The 21,825-nt window shown below is 40.2% G+C and overlaps 1 protein-coding gene across 3 annotated transcripts in view; it reads right to left on the bottom strand.

Moving 5' to 3' along the window:
* Nucleotides 1-21,825, bottom strand: part of TFCP2 (transcription factor CP2) — a 61,569-nt gene that overhangs the window by 6,146 nt on the left and 33,598 nt on the right. For all 3 annotated transcript variants that reach the window (XM_006168146.3, XM_006168145.3, XM_027768143.1), the window contains exons 5-13: nucleotides 18,302-18,408; nucleotides 15,830-15,982; nucleotides 14,341-14,451; nucleotides 13,737-13,825; nucleotides 7,715-7,763; nucleotides 7,217-7,310; nucleotides 6,001-6,091; nucleotides 2,849-2,973; nucleotides 2,123-2,265 (exon numbers count right to left, since the gene is read on the bottom strand). In XM_006168146.3, coding sequence (XP_006168208.1) covers nucleotides 2,123-2,265; nucleotides 2,849-2,973; nucleotides 6,001-6,091; nucleotides 7,217-7,310; nucleotides 7,715-7,763; nucleotides 13,737-13,825; nucleotides 14,341-14,451; nucleotides 15,830-15,982; nucleotides 18,302-18,408 — 962 coding nt within the window. The remainder of the gene's footprint in view (nucleotides 1-2,122; nucleotides 2,266-2,848; nucleotides 2,974-6,000; nucleotides 6,092-7,216; nucleotides 7,311-7,714; nucleotides 7,764-13,736; nucleotides 13,826-14,340; nucleotides 14,452-15,829; nucleotides 15,983-18,301; nucleotides 18,409-21,825) is intronic.

The following is a 21,825-nucleotide window of genomic DNA, read 5'->3' as shown; positions in this document are numbered from 1 at the left end:
CAGCTTGTGTAAATCAAATTCTATTGCACTTATATCTAGGGAGAAAAAAATACATAGAATTGATACTGAACTATATGTCATTCTAGCAATTAATAAACAATATTCATCTACAGATGAATTAACTGTGCACGATGGTGGAAACAGAGAATGAAATCATTCCATCTGCCTCATTAATAGATGTACCTTTGTGTGTGTGTGTGTGTGTGTGTGTGTGTGTGTGTGTGTGTGTTTTGCTATAGGGAATGTGTACTCACTAGAGAGAAAAAGAGAAACAAAGTGAGAAATCATCCCCAAGGGGAGATGGTAGCAATCCCTTTTCCTCCATTCTCCTCTCAGGATTTTGGGCACGCACATGCAACCAGGACCCAGGACTCAAACCACACAGTTGGATGTGTGGGACCCAGCCACTCTAACTTCCATTCCACCTGCTAGCCCAACAGATGTATGTCTAATAATTCTCTTCTTAATGTTCAATACTTATACTTACTTATTAAGACATAGTATATTTATGTTACTTTTATCAATTAAATAATTATGATACTTCTATTGAGAATAATTTAAAATTCTTTATTAAAACAAATTTTTTTTCTTTAGAGAGGTTTTTGCTATAGGGCACGTGTGCTTGCCAGAGAGACAGAAAGGGAAAAGTCACCCCCCCCAGGGGGATGGCCACACTGTAATCCCTTCTCCAATCTCCTCTCGGGATCTTGGAAACACATGCACATGTGCCCGGCATGAGTTTTAAACCACCAGGTCTGGGACTGAAACAGCAGTTGACTGTGTGGGATTCCAGCGATGTAACCATTACTCAATCTGCTGGTCCCAAAACAAATTTTCTGGTTGAAAACAATTTGTGTTTCAAAGAAAAAAATATAGTGGAATCAAAAGATGTTCAAGCATAAAGATATGATTGTAAGATAAAATTCTATAGAAGAAATGAATGGAAATATGAGTTTAAATAAACTCACAGAGAAAATTCTGTTAAGGCATAGGGCCAGCCCTATAACGCAGTGGTTAAACCTTGTGTTTCAGAAGCCAGATCCACATGGTTGATTGCAGTTCAAATTTCTGGCAGTTTGAAAAACATGCTGGGTGCATATATATGCATGCCCCAAACCCTGACAAAATGGCGAAATAGAGGAACAAGGACTGTGGTGTGATCATACCCCATTGGTGGGTACCTTGTCTCTATTTCTCTCACTGGAAAGCATACATGCCTTCTGGCAATGAAAATTTAAAAACAGGACAGCCCCAAAGCATAGTGGTTAAGGGACCCAGATCCCACATAGTCAACCATGGTTTGAATCTTGGCCCCAGCAACTTAAAAAAAAAGTTGGGCACATGTGCATGCCTGCCCAAAACTCTGATGGATCCAAAAATGGAGAAGTAATTGCAAAGTGACCATGCCTCACTGGAGGGTTCTTTCTCTGTGTGTGCGTGCGTGCCTGTCTGTTTCTCTCTGGTAAGTGCATGCACCCTCAAGCAATTTAAGAAAAGAAAAGCATAGTTTTTTTTTGTTTGTTTGTTTGCTTTTTTTTGAGAGAGAGAGATTTTATGCTATTAGGGCATGTGAGCTCACAGGGAGAGAGAAACGAAGAGACAGGAAGCAAGAAATCGACCTCCAGGGGGGATGGCCACACCACAGTCCCTTCTCCTTCATTCTCCTCTTGGATTTTGGGCATGTATGCACATGTACCTAGAGTGAGTTTCAAGCCGCTGGGTCTCGGGACTCAAACCGAGGTCGACTGTACTTGAAGCTTGAGAAACACACCAGGCACTTGTGTGTGCAGGCCCAAAATCCCAAAAGTGGGGAGAAACGGAAGAGAAAGGATTGTGGTATGACCATTCCCCATGGGGGGAGGTGCTTCCCCCCCACACTCCCCTTTTCCTGTCTCAAAAAGAAAGACAGAGAAAAGATATTTAAAAGAAAAAGTTAAATCAACCTAAATGTGCAAGGAAGTACTTGATTTCAAAAAATTATTTTAGGAGATAAACAAGCAAAAAAATTTGGAAATCTCCAGTCAAGAAAACAGAGCGCTCTATCCTAGGGGAACTGCTCTTGTTTTTGTTACATGTCCTAAAAAATTGTCACTGATAATTGAACTGTATTTAAAAAATCTACCTCATCACTGATGAGCACATGGATTCCTGTTGGCCCCTGCTTGTAAATCTGGCTGATCTGGCGAGGGGAAATGCTGAAAAGCTGAGCGATTTTTTCTGTCAATTCAACAGCCGTCAGTTCTTCTAGATAGATAGCGTGGTACACTGCAAAAGAGAGCGAGTGATGGCAGTGAGGACAGGTTCTCTGCTCTTACAGTTAATCTCATCACTAGAAATGCCCACTTTTCTGAAGGACTCAGAAACTTGACTGGCTGAAGTCGCAGGCATGGTGGCACATGACTGTGGTCCCAGCTACTTGGGATACTGAGGCAGAAAGATCATGACACAGTGAGACCCTGTCTAAAAAAAGCATACCGCACATACACTCCACACATGCACACACAAACACAAAGAAGTCAGACTGGCTGAGTTCAACTCTTGGCTCAGCCCATTGCTTAGCTACATGAAAGTTATTTAACATTCCCAGGCCTCATTTTCCTCATCTAAATGTTGGCGATAACAATAAAATCTACTGCAAAGAGGAGATAGAAGTTGTAAAAATTAAAGCATGTAAAGTGTTGAGAATAAGCCTGGCCTCTATCAGGAGCTCAACGGATGTTAGTATCATTATTTCTCACAAATGCTAAATCTGGGCAAATGCTAAATGTGATATACTTCCATCACGCATGCCCACAGTCATCTCGTAACCTTTTTCCGTCAATGCCTTGGTCTGTTCAGAATGACCTACCGAAGAAAGTACCATTTGAGTCTCCATCCTCATGCTTCTGCTGCTGCTGCTGTTGTTGCTGCTGTTGCTCCCTCAACTGCAATGATTCTTGACAAACATAAATGGTTAACCTTGGACGCACCATCCTAAGGGAGGAGGAAGGGCTATTAGTCTTCCTTTTTTTTTTTTTTTTTTAATGGTAAGTACATTTTAAGAGAGAATTTGTGTTTCTATATTAATAGCATAGAGAGTAGAAGTTAAAGACCCACAGTTTATAGACTGAATGCAATTCATTTGTTGTTTTATTAGTTCTCCAGTAGTGGGGTTTTTAAGGTTATTTTATTTTTTTGGTGCCATAGGGTATGTGTACTAGCTGGAGACAGATAGACAGACAGTAAGAAATCACCCTCCGAGGGGGATGGCCATGCCACAATCCCTTCTCCTCCATTCTCCTCTTAGGATTTTGGCCATGCATGCACACATGCCTGGCATGATTTTCAAGCTACCAAGTCTAGAACTTGAATGGTAGTCAGCTATGTGGGAGCCCAAAGCCTTAACCACCATCCCACCTGCTGGTCCCTAATTTTAATTTAATTATTAATTTTATTTGCTATTATTATTTATTTTTAAATTTTGACCAGAGAGACAGAGGAAGAGAGAAAGATAAAGTGAGAAAGCAAGCTACCAGGTCCAGAATTTGAACCGTGGTTGACCATGTGGGAGTCCAGTGCTTTAACTACCACGTCACCTGCTGGCCCCTATTTTTAGAGCTGAATTATTCATAGTTCCAACAAGAGGCATCATATAAACCTCTGAACTTCTGACTTTTCTTGAAAACTCTGATCTAGCAACCTGAGGCTCTCATTCTTACATGAGAACAATCAACTATTTTCTTTACATGGGGCACACATTCGTCACTATGACTTGACTGTCACTCATTTACATGACTGATGTAGCCTCTGTAGTAATTTGAGTTTGAGTTTGTGACCTTTGGTGTAAAGCCACTGTTGTATGGATCAAGTCTGAAGTATATCTTTTACTTAAAAACACCAATATATATTATATATAGTAAATCAGAGAATCTTATTTCTCTTATTATCTTCTCCTAAGCAGCTTAAGCTCTTTCTGTTCTTACTTCTTAGACAAAGGTACTCAATTACATGTTGATCTGATCATCCTATTCCTTCCTATTTTTAAAAGAATTATTTAATTTAATTAATTATTATTATTATTATTATTTTTTAATTTGACCAGAGAGAGAAAGTGAGAAAGCAAGCCTCCAGGTCTGAGACTCAAACCATAGTTGGTCATGTAGGAGTCCAGCGCCTTAACGACTATGCCATCTGCAGACCCCTCCTTCCTATTTTTAAACACTCTTTAGATAGTATACTTAAAAATGAGAAGGCCAACCTTTTTCCCCCCAAGTTATCAACCCTGAATTTGACCTTTTTCCTTATAATTTTTCAAGACTACAACTAATCTGATTCAACATCCCTTGAGATAAACACAAACACAAATAACTGACAATCTGTTGTATTTGATTTGATTCTTTTGCCAGTACCTGTATGTTTTTGTCTATCAATATCACTATAGCTTGAGTATCCCTTATCCAAAATGGCTGGGACTAGAAGTGTTCCAGATTTTGAGTTTTTCAACATACCTGCATACACAAATGAGACATCTTGGGGACAGTCCTCCAAGTCCGAACATGAAACTCATTTATGTTTCATTTACACCTTACACACATAGCCTAAAGGTAATTTTATATAATGTTTTAAATAATTTCTTTGCACAAAACTAAGTATGTGTACACTGAACTATCAGAAAGCAAAGGTGCTACTTTTTCAGCCACCCATGTGGACACTCTATGGTTGTTTGACATCAGCACACCTGACTCTGAATTTATATGCTACCTATAAGCAATCATCTTCTCCCACTGATTCATACATAAGGACTTTACGGTAAATATTAGTAAATATTAGGACATACCATCTACATGAGGTTCCTTGAGGACAATGAATAAACTGTGTTATGTGCCTGCATTTTGACTACAACTTGTGACATGAGGTCAGGTGTAAAATTTTCCACTTGTATCATCATGTCAGCACTCAAAAAGTTTATCATTATAGAAACATTTTGAATTTTTGGATTAGGAATGCTCTATTTGTACAACATTTTGAATTTTTGGATTAGGAATGCTCAACTTGTACTATCTTATCTATTTAAAATGGTAAATGCCGGGACCAGTAGATGGCATAATGGCTATGTCACTGGACTCCCATGTAGTTGACCGCAGTTCAAGTCCCAGACTTGGTGGCTTAAACTCATGCCAGGCGCATGTGCGTGCGTGCCCAAGATTCCGAGAGGAGAATGGAGGAGAAGGGATTGCAGTGTGGCCGTCCCCCCAGGGGGTGTTTTCTTGCTTTCTGTCTCTCTGTCTCTGTCTTTCTGGCGAGTTCACGTGCCCTACAGCAAAAACCTTAAAAAACAAAACATTGTAAATGCCAAAAAAGGATTACAAATTACTCTATATTTCAAGTGACATTTATAAGCAGACACTTAGGTAATTCCTACCCAAACTTAAGAAATGACCTCTTCTCTAGTTAAAGCTGACTCTGGACCTTTGCATCAGTTATTCCTTCTGCCTAAAATGCTCTTGCCTCACACATCTCCACAGCCTTTTCCTTCTCAATTCAGTTTAAATATCCCCTCCTTAGACAGGTCTTCTCTGATATATTCCAGAATACTGGATGGCCCACAACCTTGTTTTTGCTTTTTGTTTTGTTTCCCTTCAAAATAGTTATTATTATCCAAAAGTATTTATTGTTTATCTTTTTCCCCATTAGAAAATAAACTTTATAACAAGGGTATTTTGTTCTGCTCACCAATATAGCCCCAGAGCCTACAATAGTACCCGGCTCATGAAAAGGATAATAAATATTTATTGAGTGAAAAATGACCTGGAAATGAATAATGAGATATTATGGCGAATTACTTGGATCAAGTATTAAAAAGGTTTTTTTTTTTTTTCCAGCTTTATTTGGTACATAGCTTGCATTAAAAAAAGATATTTTGACAAGATGTATTTAGCTATGCAGAGTATCGTGAAGAATCCCTGAATCCAAATTCATTTGAAATCCAACCTCACTAATATTTCACCACTAATTACATACCGGCCTTTCAATGCATTAAAAAGTCTGATTCCATCTGCAGGGCCACAGATTTGGATCACATCATCTCTAGTTAGTTTCAATAAATCTGCCCCTGGAATAAATCAAAGAAAATGGGTGATAAAGGCAAAGATCCACTTTGTTGATGATTATGAAAATAGGCACTCTCACAAGGAAACCGTATTGCATGTCACCATTCATAATCTTTTGTGTAGCATGTAAGCCCCTTCCTGAATGACCCTGCCTCCTCTTTCATCTCGATCCCCAACCAATTAATTTTTCCACTTAAGCCTGTTTTCATCATACTGATGACGCCTACGCAGCAAGTCATCCTTCTGGTCTGGAATATCCTTCCACTATCTGACCAACAGACTCTTCCTCATCCAAGACTCATCTCAAGTGTCACACATGTTCCCTAACACCAGACTTGCCCCATGAACATCTCACTTTGTACATACTTCTGTCGAAATACACTTACCTACTGCATCATAACTATTTTTTTGAGTTTTCTTTTTCTTTTTAATTTGCTATAGAGCTCATGTGATCACCAGAGAGAGTAAGTGAGAGAGAGAGAGAGAGAGATCACCCCTAGGGGTATGGCCATGGCATAATCCTTTCTCTTACATTCTCTTCTCAGGATTCTGGGCACATAAGCACAGCACCTGGCATGGTTCTCAAGTCACTGGGTCCAAGATTCAAACTATGCGATCAGTCATGTGGGATCCTTAACCACTATGTCACCTGCTGACCCTGTAGTTTTATTTTGCCTTTACGTTTTTTTTTTTTTAAGATTAGAATTAGCCATGTCATGATCCTCATCATGCTTCACCCTCCTAGCTGGCACTATAGGGCCACAATCGTGCTCTGCAGGTTGGGACTAGATGAGAGGACTGAGTTTGATTCCTGATCTAATCTACAGCTGGCCATGATGTTAATTACCTATAATCCCAGCAATTCATGGAGGCTGAGGCAGGAGGACTGTGAACTCGAGGCTGGCTTGAACAACATAGCAAGGCCATGTCTAAGAGCCAGGTATGGCAGCATCTTAGTAGCTCATGCCACCACAGTGCTGCAGAGGTTTTTATTAAGCATTCACAGCAGAGTTGCAGGTGGTGAGAACTCACACCCATACACAAAAATCTCATGTGGATGCCAGGAGGTCCTAGAAACCAAAGGAATATCCCATGCTGGGGAAAACAAAAGCAAAAGCAAATTTAACCTGAGAAGTTTGTGAAGAGCCTTGTGAATGTAGAAAAACGGTTTCGATGCAACCATTGCTGAGCTTCCTGAGGTGTGGTTGTTGGCAAAAGGTTCTGAAAGGCAGAAAGCATTTTTTTGGTAATTACATAAATTTACCTGTTACTATTTTAGGTAACATATAGCCAAGAACATTCACAAACGCCCCCACTCAGGAAGATCTAGCTTGGTAGTTGTTTACACAAAATTAGTCTTGTCTTTCTCTGCTCGTACAAGATGCCCATAGAGTCCCATCCTTACCCTCCCCGCTAGACTATAAACTCCTCAAATGCTATGGGCCTGTTTCATATCTCTAGTCCCTAGCATGATATCTGGCTTATTGTCAAAATTCAATAAATGTTTAATGAATTAATGACCAATACTCCCTAAAAGTTGAGCACTTTTACTGAACATAGTATGCTAATATATACCGAAAGTAATATATTACTAGACATTGCAAATAACAGACATTTGGACTTACATCTGTGACTGGAGGGGGTGGTTCTGGCTGGTGATTTGGTGAGCCATTTCTAAAGAAAGATTAAAATGAAAGGATGAGTCTATAACATATATAGGATTCATTATATCATTAAGGGGAAGATTTAAAAGAACACATGCTCTTTTGGGACCAACAGTTGGCATAATGGCTATGTCACTGGACTCCCATATAGTTACTGATGTTTGAGCCCCAGACCCAGGGGCTTAAACTCACGCTAGGCATGTGTACATGCGTGCCCAAGATCCTGAGAGGAGAATGGAGGAAAAGGGATTGCGGCATGGCCATCCCCCCCGGGGGGTGATTTCTCGCTTTCTGTCTCTCTGTGTCTCTCTCTCTGTCTTTCTGGTGAACACACGTGCCCTATAGCAAAAGCCTTTCAAAAAAAAGAACACATGTTGTTTCATGAAACATTCTTATTCTTTGCCTAATACTTCATTTAACTATTAATTGAAACTAAAAACTTGATGAGAGAGGGGCAAAAACTATGTCATTTGCAACTTTTTTTCATTATTGCACAAAGTGGAAAACATCACAATATTTCAGGAACCAACAGGTGGTGTGGTGGTTGAAAGTGCTGGACTCCGACATGGCCAACCGTGGGGGGTTGAAAGTGCTGGACTCCGACATGGCCAACTGTGGGGTCCAGTTCTGGACCTGGTGACTTGCTTTCTCACCCTCCCTCCACCTCTCTCTCTCTCTCTCACTCTATCTCTCTCTGGTCAGATTAAATAAATAAATAAATAAAGTTAAATAAAATAATTCTTAAGAAACCCACGATAGGGATCAGCAGTTAGTGTAATGGCTATGTCGCTGGATTCCCACGTAGTCAACCGCAGTTCAAGTCCCGGACCCGGTGGCTTAAACTCACGCTGGGCACGTGTGCGTGCGTGTCCAAGATCCCGAGAGGAGAATGGAGGAGAAGGGATTGCAGCGTGGCCATCCCCCCTGGGAGGTGATTTCTTGCTTTTTGTCTCTCTGTCTCTCTCTGTCTGGCAAGCGCACGCACCCTGTAGCAAAAACCTCTCAAAAAAAAAAAAAAAAAACACAAAAAATCCATGCTATTTCAATAAATTGGACTAACAAGATATAAATTATGACATAAAGAAGATTTAATAAGAAATTTGTTAGAATGGAAAATACCAATATAAATGTACACCAACACATTATTACTGTATCAAATGTATAAATATGGGGACCAGTAGGTGGCATGATGGTTAAGGTGTTGTACTCCCACATGGCCAATTGCAGCTCAAGTCCAGGACCTGAAAACTGGCTTTCTCATATCACTCCCCCACCTCTGTCTCTCTCTGGTGAGTACATGTGCCCTGTAGCAAATTAAAAAAAAAAGATAAAAAAAATTAAATAATAAAAAATGTATAAATATGCACATATACATATGCAGGAAAAATACTGGAATAAACTCTATAAAATATGATCAAATATCAAATACTTTTTCAATAAAAGCACTTAATTATTTCTTTTTAAAAATAAATTATTTATTGTAATTTTATTTATTATTATTTTTTTTATTTTAAAATTTGTTGTAGGGAACACATACTCACCAGAGAAAAAGAAACAGAGAGAGAAAAAGTGACAAAGCAAGCCCCGAGGTCCAGAACTTGAATCATGGTAGACCATGTGGGAGTGCAAAGCCTTAACCACCATGACACCTGCTGACCACAGGACTTGATTATTTCTTTTTTCTTTTTTAATAGGTTTTTGCTATAGGGTGTGTGTGCTCGCCAGGAATAGAGAAAGAGAGAAAGTGAGAAATCACCCCCCAGGGGGATAGCCACGCCGCAATCCCTTCTCCACCATCCTCCTCTCAGGATCTTGGGCACGCACGCACATGCGCCCAACGTGAGTTTGAGTCACTGGGTCCGGGACTTGACCCATGGTCGACTACATGGGAGTCTAGCAACATAGCCATTACTCCAACTTCTGGTCCCAGAAATAATTCTTAAGAACAAAACAAAACACTTTTTAGGGGCCAGCAGGAGATACGAAGGTTAAAATGCAGGATCCTACATGGTCGATTCTATGGATCAAGTTCCAGACCCAGGCTTGAAAATCGCACCGGGTTTGTGTGCATGCATGCCCAAAAAATGCCAAGAGAAGACTGAAGGAGAAGGGACTCTGGTGTGGCCATCCCCTGGGGGGGTGATGGCTGCCACCACCACTCCCAAGCACATGTGCCCCACAGCAAAAACTAAAAACCAAAAAACACTCCTTAAAACCTATATAATATTAAAATTGCCTATAAGTAGGCTGAATCTGTATGGATGGTAAGATTTTTTTTCTTTAAAAAATATTTTTTCCTTGGGAACCAGCAGTTAGCGTAATGGCTATGTCGCTGGACTCCCACGTAGTCGACCGCGGTTCGCATCCTGGACCCGGTGACTTAAAACTCACGCCGGGCACGTGTGTGTGCATGCCCAAGATCCCGAGAGGAGAATGGAGAAGGGATTGCGGCGTGACCATACCCCTGGGGGGTGATTTCTCGCTTTCTGTCTCTCTGTCTGGCGAGCGCATGCACTCTATAGCAAAAAAAAAAAAAAAAAACCTCTCCAAAAAAAAAAAAAAATTTTTTTTCCTTAAGTCTTAGCTGCAAAATTCAAATTTGGTATTCAAACTTAGCTCATTACTAACTTAACTCAGGGTCCTAGTTTATATGCACTCCTACAACCAATACCTATTTTCATTTGTAACTGTTATATTCTGAATATTTAAGCTATCTTAATTAAAATCTTTAAGAGACAGGTCAAACATAGAGCCTAATTAAATCCAAAAAACATTACAACCAAATAATATTCTCACACATTTGGTAGACTATTTCAAGTTTTCAATATGGTTACATGGGATACATGTTAAATGCTAGGATCATATGACAGCTACTGGAGTAGGTGTCTGTAGGAACTTTCAATTATTACTTAAAAAAAAAAAAAGGGAACCAGCAGTTAGCATAATGGCTATGTCGCTGGACTCCCACGTAGTCGACCGCGGTTCGTGTCTCGGACCCAGTGGCTTAAAACTCATGCCGGGCGCGTGTGCGTGCGTGCCCAAGATCCCGAGAGGAGAATGGAGGAGAATGGATTGTGGCATGACCATCCTCCCTGGGGGGTGATTTCTCGCTTTCTGTCTCTCTGTCTCTCTCTGTCTGTCTGGCGAGCACACGCGCCCTATAGCGAAAACCTCTCCAAAAAAAAAAAAAGAATTAATTATTTAATTATTCGTTCATTTATTTTAATTTGACCAGAGAAAGACACGCAGGGAAGAAAGAGAAAGTGGGAAAGTGAGAAAGTAAGCCACTAGATCTGGGACTCAACCCATGGTTGGCCATGTGGGAGTTTCCAACACCTTAACCACCATGCCACCTGCTGGTCCCCCAACTTTCAGTTATTTCTGATGGTAAAGGACAATAAGGTAAGATTAAATGCATCCCATAGATACTTCTGAAACTTCATTTTAGAGCTCCTCTTCAAGTTTCTTTTACTAATTAATCAAAAATCTGTAATAATCAGGTGTTAGGAACTTTCTTAACAAGTAACAAAACAAGAGTTTTAGTGACTGTACAACCATGTTTCCAATTCTCATACCCACTCTCCGGTATAAGTCTGAAAAGGAATTGAAATAACCCTAAGATGATGGAGTCAGCAGGTGGTGTGGTGGTTAAAGTTGTTGGACTCCCACATGGTTGACCACAATTTCAAGTCCCAGACCTAATGTCTTGCTTTCTCCCTCACTCTCTCTCCCTCTCTCCCTCTCACTCTCACTGTGTCCCTCTTTGGTGAAATTAAAATATATAAATAAATAAAGAGAAATAAAATAATTCTTTAAAAATAAAATAACCCTAAGATAAGCCACTATAGAGAAAAACAAAGTCCAGATAATCAGTCCTTGACTCACTGAAAATTGACCATAGATGTGATTTTCTTTTCTTCTCCTTTTTTTTTTTTTTTGGAGAGGTTTTTGCTATAGGGTATGTGTGCTCGCCAGACAGACAGAGAGAGACAGAGAGACAAGAAAGCGAGAAATCGCCCCCAGGGGGGATGGCCACGCCACAATCCCTTCTCTTCCATTCTCCTCTTGGGATCTTGGGCACGCATGCACATGCGCCCGGCGTGAGTTTAAGCCACCGGGTCCAGGACTTGAACCGCGGTCGACTACGTGGGAGTCCAGCGACACAGCCATTATGCTAACTGCTGGTCCCTCTCCTTTTTTTAATTGCCAGAAGACACATGTACTCACTAGAGACATAGAGAGACAAAGAGAGGAAGAAAGCACCTCCCCCCCAATGGGTTGTGGTCATGCCACAATCCCTTTTCCATTTCTCCATCCTGTTGGGACTTCGTACCTGTACCCAGTGTGTTTTTCCTTCTTCTTCTTTTTTTTAAAAAGAATTATTTTATTCTCTCTCAAAAAAAGGATTATTTAATTTAATTTTTTTATTATTATTATCATTTTCCAGCTTGATTAGTGAGAGACAGAAAAAGAGAGAGAGGGAAACTGAGCAAACAAGCCATATCAGGTCTAGGACTCAAACCACGGTCAGCCATGTAGGAATCCAGCGACATAACTGCTACGCCATCAGCTGGTTTCCCCGGTGTATTTTTCAAGCCACCAGTGCCAGGATTCAACATGCAGTCATCCCGATGGGTTTGGGATCCTTTAACCACTATTGAAGTACAGGGCTGGCCTAACCATAAATATTATTTTCTCTTGTTTTTTGTTTTTGTTTTTTTTTTGGTTGGTTGTTTTTTGCTATATGGTGCACATGCTTGCCTCAGAGAGACAGAAAAGGAGAGAGGAAAAGTAAGAAATCAGCCCCCAGGGGGGATGGTCACATTGCAGTCCTTTATTTTCCATTCTTCTCTTGGAACTTTGGGCAGATATGTACACACGTGGCATGTTTTCAAGCCACCAGGTCCAGGACCCAAACCACATAGAAGGCCATGGGAGATCCAGTGCTTTAATCTCCACACTACCTGCTGGTCATGTAAATGCTATTTTCTAATGGAGAGGGGAAGAAGAGCAAGAATGGAGCCAGCAGGAGGCTTGGTGGCTAGGGGCGCTGGACTCCCGTGTGGTTGACCATGGTTCGCGTCCTGGACTTGGCGGCTTGCTATCTCTCTCACACTGTTCCTCTCTTGTCAAATTAAAATAAACAAATATTTAAATAAATAGATAAAATTAAATAATTAATTAAATAATTCTTTAAAAAAAAAAAAAAAAGAAGAGCAAGAAGAGGTGGAGGGAAAGGGCTACATAAAATTCTAAGTCTTTAGACCAGCAGATGGCATAATGACTACAGGACCAGCAGATGGTGCAATGACTATGCTGCTGGACTCCCATGTAGTTGACTGTGGTTTGAGTTCCAGACCTAGTGGCTTAAACTCACGCCAGACGTGTGTGTGTGTGTGCCTAAGATCCTGAGAGGAGAATGGAGGAGAAGGGATTGCAGCTTGGCCATCCCCTCTGGGGGGGGACTTCTCCCTTCCTGTCTCTCTCTTTCTGTCAAGCGTACGTGCCTTATAGCAAATGAAAAACTCTAAATCACTGGGGCCAGCAGCTGGTATAGCAGTTATGTCGCTGGACTCCCACATGGCCAATCACAGTTTGAGTTCTGGACCCAGGGGCTTGAAACACATTGGGCATGTCTGTGTGCGTGCCCAAGATCCCAGTAGGAGAAGGGACTGTGGTGTGGCCATCCCCATGGCGGGGGCAGGAGGGGGGAGCAGCATGATTTCTCTTTCCTTTTTTCTTTCCCTTTCAGTGTCTCTGTCTCTCTCTTTCTGGCGAGTACATGCACCCTTAGGTAAAAACCTCTAAAAAGCAAAAAAATTCTAAGTCACTTCTTAAAATAATCCAAAGCTCAGTTAATACATAAATCTACAAAAGACTGTCCAAATAGAATTATTGATTTGTTAAGATTTTGTTATAGGAAGGTACTGAGATATTATGTACTGGAGACAATTAACAGGCCAATTTCATTTTCCAGACTTACCCTTCCCCAAGAGAAAAACTGCTATGGGAACTGTTGAAGCCAGGTGATGGGGAATTATTGACGTACGTGATCTCAGGCCATGGAGAACACTAAAAACAAACAGTAACATAGATCATTTAAAAAAATACATTGGGGACCAGCAGTTAGCATAATGGCTATGTTGCTGGACTCCCATGTAGTCGACCATGGTCCAAATCCCGGATCTGGTTGCTTAAGCTCATGCCAGGCGCATATGCGTGTGCACCCAAGATCCTGAGAGGAGACTGGAGAAGGGATTGCGGTGTGGCCATCCCCCCTGGGGAGTGATTTCTTGCTTTCTGTCTCTCTGTCTCTCTCTTTTTGGCGAGCGCATGCACCCTATAGCAAACACTTCTCAATAAAAAATTTAAAAATAAATAAATAAATACATTTGACCTCAGCGTTCCACTAAACATCATTACTTCAATAATATACCCTGACTGGTAAATCTTAATTACTGAGGTACCCATAAATAATAAAGAATATGCTCAGGAGAAATAAATTTTGACCATGCTAAAAGTGATAGATTTATCCCTTAAAGGTGAAAATTATGGCCTGAAACTGTCACCACAATAAATCTTTTTACCTCTGTGAGTATCGTTGTCTCATAGGAAGGTTGGTATTTCTCCTTTTCATGAGGTGTTCGTTTCTCCATTTTCTCTCTATCTGTTTTTTGCTTTCTATCTGCACCTTTAGGCTGAAATGAAAAACATTTTGGTTTAAACTCAAAGGCTCACCCTTTGGTCCAAAAATATTACTTCTAGAAATTTAAATATTCACTTATGATATAAAGATGTATGTACACAGGAAAAAAAAAGATGTTTGTACAACAATATAAAGATAAGATGCATCACCCATCTAAGTCTGAGCTGGAAAAGGTAAGACGGACCTATAGCTACTGATATGGAATGATCTCTAAAGCAATAGTAAACTGAAAAAAGGCAAGTCTTAAAACATTTCATACAGGACCCAGGAAGTGGCATGGTAGTTAAGGCTCTGGAGTCCCAACTGGCTGACCTCTGTTCAAGCTCTGGACCCAGTGGCTTGAAACTCATGCTGGGCACATGTATGTGCATGCCCCAAATCCTAAGAATGAAGGAGAAGGATTGCGATTTGGCCATTCCCCCTGGGAGGTGATTCTCCCTTTCTTTCTTGCTGTCTCTCTGTCTCCAGAGAGTGCACATACCCTAATGGCAAAAATAAGAAATTAAAAAAAATTTTTTTAAATACAGTATAATCCCATTTATGTTTCGAAGAAAAGGATTAATCTATATACACGTGTGTATAAAGTCAAAGAAAGGAGCTAGAAGGATACATAAAAAATGAAAACAGTGGTTACCTATGGGGAGCGGTTGGGATATAGGGTAAGAATGGTAAAAGGGGATTTCAGTGTACTCTGAATACTTCTGTATTGCAATAAAAACATATTTATCCACGTGACAAAGATAAAGACCAATGTATGGAAAAAAGATGGAGTACAAATGTAACCCAAAGAGGGAACCAGCAGTTAGCGCAATGGCTATGCCGCTGGACTCCCACGTAGTCGACCGCGGTTCGTGTCCCGGACCCGGTGGCTTAAAACTCACGCCAGGCGCGTGTGCGTGCGTGCCCAAGATCCCGAGAGGAGAAGGGAGGAGAAGGGATTGCGGCGTGACCATCCCCCCTGGGGGGTGATTTCTCGCTTTCTGTCTCTATGTCTCTCTCTGTCTGTCTGGCGAGCGCACACGCCCTACAGTGAAAATCTCTCCAAAAAAAAAAAAAAAATGTAACCCAAAGAGTCAACTTTCCATAATTTTTGTGAGCTTTATAAGAACTTGTACTTCAAAAGGCTTTAAGAGCTTTCAGTGAGAATTCAAGTTTTTGCCTCCAGTCCTTTTTACCAAGTTTCCATTATCTCATGCCCATCCCATATACATTTATTTACCAGGCATCTCAGTAATCATTTCAGTCACCCTAGCCTACATTGAGTTTTCAGTTTTTGAAAAAGCCAAGCTGATTTTGTGAATTGGAGACTAATGTTAAAATAGAAAGATAAGAGCAAAGGATCCAAGGGCAAATACATTGTCCAGGAATACCTTGAAGACTTTGATCTGGCAGCTGGCTGAGTGTAAGTGCTCAGTATACTCCCCATTCTCATTCTCCTTGAAGGTATCAATTTGTACTCTGAAAGGTACCCCCTTTTCTCCACCGTGTTTCCTCATAGTGAACTCCGTGCTAATACAGTGCACCTGAAAAGAACACATCAAGACTTCAGTACTGCTAGCTAGACAACCAGTCAGCAATATATTTTTAGCTGCTACTAAAGCAAAACCTTTTACAGGCATTATAAACGCCTACAAAAAACTTTCTTCTCTTCATGATTTTTTTTCTTTTTTAAAGACAGGGTTTCACAGATCAGCAGGTGGTGTGGTGGTTAAGGCACTGGATCCCACATGGCCAACAGCAGAGTGAGTCCCAGACCCATATGCCACGCACAAAATAATCCCCAGAGGAGAATGGAGTAGGATTGCAGCATGGCCATCCACCCTGGTGGGTGAATTCTCATTTTCCTTCTCTCTGTCTGTCTCTGTCTCTGGTGCATGTATGTGCCCTATAGCAAAAACCTAACAACACCAACCAAAAAAATAAATAAATAAAAAACAAGGGTTTGGGGACCAGCAGATGGCATCATAATGGACATCACTAGACTCCCACGTAGTCAACTATGGTTCAAGTCCTGGATCCAGTGACTTTAAACTCACACCTGGTGTGTGTGCGTGCCTGTCCAAAATCCCAAGAGGAGAATGGAGGAGAAGGGATTGCGCTGTGGCCATCTCCCCGGGGCAGGGCGGTGATTACTCACTTTCTGACTCTGTCTCTCTCTGTCTCTCTGATGAACACATACACCCTATAGCAAAAATCTGTCTTAAAAAAAAAAAACAAAAACAAAACAGGGTTTTGCTATCGTGATCCTCCTGCCTTAGCCTCCCAGCTGGGACTACAGGCACATGCCACCACATCTGGCTTCTTAGACAGGGCCTTGCTATGTTGCCCAGGCCAGTCTTCAACTCCCAATCCTCCTTCCTCAGCCTCCCTGAGTTTCTGAGATTACAGGCATATGCCACCGCATCCAACTTTTAGGTTGGCCCAAGAAGGGGACCCAGGCCTCCAATGTGGTCCTGCCCTATGGAGCACAGCATCCAAGCAGTATAAGCCGCAGTAGCCAGGCCTCTTTTTGAACCTGAAGAACTTACAGTCTAAGGAAGGAAATGAGAAAAACACAAATGATTTACAAATGCAAACCAAGTAAATGTATGTATCTAATGCTAACGAAAGCTAGTGATGGTGCTGTGGTTGAGGCACTGGACTCTCACATGGTCAACCATGGTTTGAGTCTCAGACCTGGAGGCTTGCTTTCTTACTTTCCTTTTTTTTTTTTTTTTTTCTCTCTCTCTAGTCAAATTAAAAATAATAAAAATAAAATAATAATAATAAATATTTTTTTGAAAAAAAAACTAGCGTGAAGGACTAAATTCATTATTTGCTTCAGAGATTATAGTTAACAAAAAAGAAAAAATTTCTGTCAGTAAACATTTACTTAACTTTGAGGTAGACTTAGTAAGAGGCAGTACTATTGGACCAACCCAAGGCCTAGTGGTTAAGGTAGCTGGATCGATCCCACATGGCTGACTGGACTAGAGACTTGAGAAACACGGCCCATGAATGTGTACATGTTTCACTGAAATCCCAAAAAGAGGGAGAAATGGAGGAGAGGGGATTGTGGTGTGACTATCCCCTGGGGGGTATATGCACATACAAGCATATGCCTGCTGGCACATTTTTTTAATATAAGGAAAGAAAAGAAAGAGGAGCTATCATCACATTCACACTGGGAAAATATTAACTGTGAAAGCTCATGGCAACAGTGGAATAAAGGTTTGTATGGCTACTTCGTAAAATCCAAGACTGGTGAATCTTAATAGTGGATCCTTGTCTGATTGAACATTCATTCGTTAGCTTGTGTAAGTTATTTAACTGCTCTAAACCTTAAAGGCTATCCTTATTCCACAAAATTACTGTTCTAAATCCTAAAGTCATGTATACAAAGTGTTTACTTAACACAGTGACTATCTCATGTTAAGAACTCAATAAACTATGAGCTATCATTATTACAAATAAAGATTTTCAAGGAATGTACCCAACATAAATAAAAAGATATGCAAATCAAACTTTAAATATAAAGATGTTCAAAATAACTTCATAGGTAATCGTGAAAAATTAGGGCAGTCTAAATATAAATAACTGTTAGGTAAGTTATGGTAAAGTTAAAAGAATGGTATACCATGCAGCCATAAGCAAGTATTTTGGGGAGATATAAATAAATAAATTGGGATAATTAGATCAATTCAGAAATTCCTCAATATTCTCAGGCATAAGTGGAGGAATCTAGACTTGGCCATCAGGTTAGAACCCTACAAAGACTTCAAATTTAACAAGTTTATCCTTTAATAACCAAACTTGTAGTAAGAGATTTTCTTTATAACTAGACCTTCATTGCAATTCCTTACCTGAATAAACACAGATGTCCTCTTTGCAGGGTCCCACAAGAACTCCACTGTATTTAGTTGGGTTGGATTAGCCCTAGGATCAATTATACCCACAGACATTGGGATATCTGAGAAACAAAATGGTAATGATTGAATGAGTCAGAGGGTTACTCGCTTTTAAATAGGAAAGCACTGATTCTTATACTATTCATCCCTAGTTACTAAGTTTTGTGTACCACATCCTAAACTTCTTTTTTGCTAATGAAAAGGGTTTATGGTTAAAATTGACTTACATGATTTTCCTGTGAGTACCTTTCTCCATATTAAAACATTTTTAAAATAAGGTAATTTATGGGCCCATCTATGCCATGGCAGTTAAGGCACTGAATACCACATGGTTAACTGTATGGTTTGAGTCCTGGACCCAGCAGCTTGAAGAACATGCTGGGCAAATGTGTGTGCACATCCGAAATTCCTAAGGAGAAAAGGAGGAGAAAGTATTACAGTGTGACCATGTCCTATGCGGGTGGATTCTTCCTCACTTTCTCTCTCTCTCTGTCTCCAGTGAACATGTACACCCTCTGCAAAATTTAAAATAATAATAATTAAGGCAATTTAAATGCCGTTTTCTTTTAATTTGCCAGAATTTTTACTTAAAGATGAGTTAAGTTTATATACTAGCTCTAAAGATGGATATGTCTACACACAAGCTCTATTTATAATCTGCTTCACCTATAGTTTTAAGGATAGTGTTATTGCTAGAAGCACATTAGGACTACTATAGAAGGATGAAGCAGGTGTCAATATAAAGGCAGAAAGTATTTGTATCACAGATAGAAGTGGGAAACATTTAATAAAAGATCAATGCTGATTTACTAAGTCATCAACTGACTCTTTTTGTTGGGGGGGTGGGGAGAGATTTTTGCTATAGGGCGCGTGCCCTCGCTAGAGAGACAGAGAGACAGAAAGCAAGAAATCACCCCCAGGGGAGATGGCCACGCTGCAATCCTTTCTCCTCCATTCTCCTCTCGGGATCTTGGGCACACACGCACACGCACCTGGCGTGAGTTTAAGTTGCTGAGTCCAGGACTTGAACCACGGTCGACTATGTGGGAGTCCAGCAACATAGCCATTGTGCTAACTACTGGTCCCAGTCATCAACTGATTCTATAACACAGTGACAAACCTTATACTTAAGAGAGAAGCAAAATTAATGAGTTTTAGTAGAATTTTGCTTTCCATTCTACAGAGCAAATACTCAAATATCATTCCCTGATTTCTCTTACTAATATTCAAACTGGGATGATAAGGCCAGATGACATTATTTATTATCATAACAGTCTGTAACTATACTACTTGTTTTGGTATCGATGGTACAAACAAGAAAGCATTAATGGGTTACTACTCCATAGTAGTTGTGTTGAACTCATTCTAAGATAAGTTTATCATATAAATACCAGAATACCTCTATAAAAATCAGTGTATTTTCAGGTAGAATTAGTACAATAGGATTTAAATTCATTTAACAACTAAATTTACAATAGAAGATATTCACTAATCAAAGAAGAAAGATCCAGATGCTGGGCTTAAAAGTACATTTAGAAAAAGATTGCTTGTGTATTTCTGAAGATACTTCCCTTATACCATGATTTAATAAAAACCAAATTCTAATCTATGTAGCAAATCAATCTAAACTGCAAACCAAGAGACATAGATTATACTCTCAGAACTTTCACTTTAGGTGAAACATACCATTAATGTGCTCCTCAGGCATTAGTAACATAAAAGGACTGTCAGCTTGGGGCTAGCAGGTGGTGTTGGTGGTTCAAGTGCTAGACTCCCACATGGCCAACTGTGGTTCAAATTCTGCATCTGGCAGCTTAAAACTCGTGCCAGGCATATGTACACATGTGCCCAGAATTCCGGAAGAAGAATAGAGAAGGAATTGTGGTATACGGGGTGTGGGGGAGGAGTGATTTCTCACCTTGCCTTTCACTGTCTCTCTCTGTCTCTCACCAGCAAGTGCACAAGTCCTATGGCAAAAATAAATAAAGAAAGAAAATAACTATAAGCTTATTGAGGAAAAAACCTGCCCCCCCCCGAAAAGTCAAAATAATCTTGGAAAGGAACACACATGGAGGCCTCATGCTTCTTGATTTCAAAACTTGATACAATGCTACAGTTATCAGAACAATGTGGTATAGACATAAAGACAGCATAGAGACAAATAGCATAGAAAAGGGACACAGGGTCAGATGGTGGCAGAGCAGAGCAGTAAAACACCACACCTGGAGGCAATCAAGGCACTCCCCCATGGAAAGGTTCTCAATTCAGGTCGAAAGGCTTTCCTGAACACACCAGGCATGCATATGATTCAAGGCTGGCTGAAGGCTGGGGATAGATCACAGTGTCAAGATTCTGATGGAGGTGCTATTTCTTTCTCTGTCTCTCACAAAAGAAATTAATAAATGTAAAAAAAAAATTGTTTTTAATTTACTAGAGGCACGTACACTCACCAGAGACTGACAGAGAAGGAAAGTGAGAAAGCATTTCTTATGGAATGGTCACAGTGCAATCCTATCTCCTCCATTTCTCCTTTCTTTCTGGATTTTAGGTATGCATGTGCACATACTGGGTGTGTTTCTCAAGCTACCAGGTCTGGTATTCGAACTACACAATTGGCCATGTTGGATTGGCTGCCTTAACCATCAGGTTATAAGATGGCCCCCCAAAAAAATGTCTTTCAAAAAAAAAAAAGTGTTTATTTAAAAAAAAGAGAATAGTCTGGAAATAAATCATCAAAAATGAGGAAGGTCTTAAAAGACTTCATGGAAAATGTAAATTATGAAAAAATTTATGCATAGATTTTGAAAAAAATTGCACTAAAATAAACTCATTATTTTAATTCCATTTTTTTCACAACTGTTTTGAAGTCCCCGATACAAGATCAAAGGAATTTCTAATTTTTTTAATTGCCAAAGAGTGTGTGCATTCGCCAGAGAGATAGCGAGACAAAACAAGAGAGGGAGAAAGCACCTCCCAGTGGGACACAGTCATGCTGCAGTTCCTTCTCCTCCATTTCTCCATCATGTTGGGATTTGCAGCATGCATGCACATGTGCCCAGTATGTTAACCAAACTACTAGGGCTGGGACTCAAACATAGCCAACCTTGTGGAACCTAGCTCCCTTAACCACCATGCCACAGGGCTGGCCCGCAAATGAATTTCAACAGGGATGCCAAGACCATTCAGTGGGGAAAAGAAGACATTTCAACCAATGGTGCTAGGAAAACTGAACATCCACAGGCAATAGAATAAAGTTGGAACCTTATCTTGCACCATATACAAAAATTAACTCAAAATGGATTCATAAGTCTGAATGTAAGACCAGGAACTATAAAACTCTTGGATTTGGCAATGATTTTTTGATATTACACCAAAAGCACAGGTCATTTAAAAAATAGGTCAATTGAATTGTCTTGAAATTTAAAACTTTTGTTATTTAAAGGACATTATCAACATAGTGAAAAGGTAACCCATAGAGT

This window comes from Tupaia chinensis, unplaced genomic scaffold, assembly GCF_000334495.1.
Source record: "Tupaia chinensis unplaced genomic scaffold, TupChi_1.0 Scaffold145652_1, whole genome shotgun sequence".
In the NCBI taxonomy this organism is placed as follows: domain Eukaryota; kingdom Metazoa; phylum Chordata; class Mammalia; order Scandentia; family Tupaiidae; genus Tupaia; species Tupaia belangeri.
This window is presented reverse-complemented; position numbering and strand designations above follow the sequence as displayed.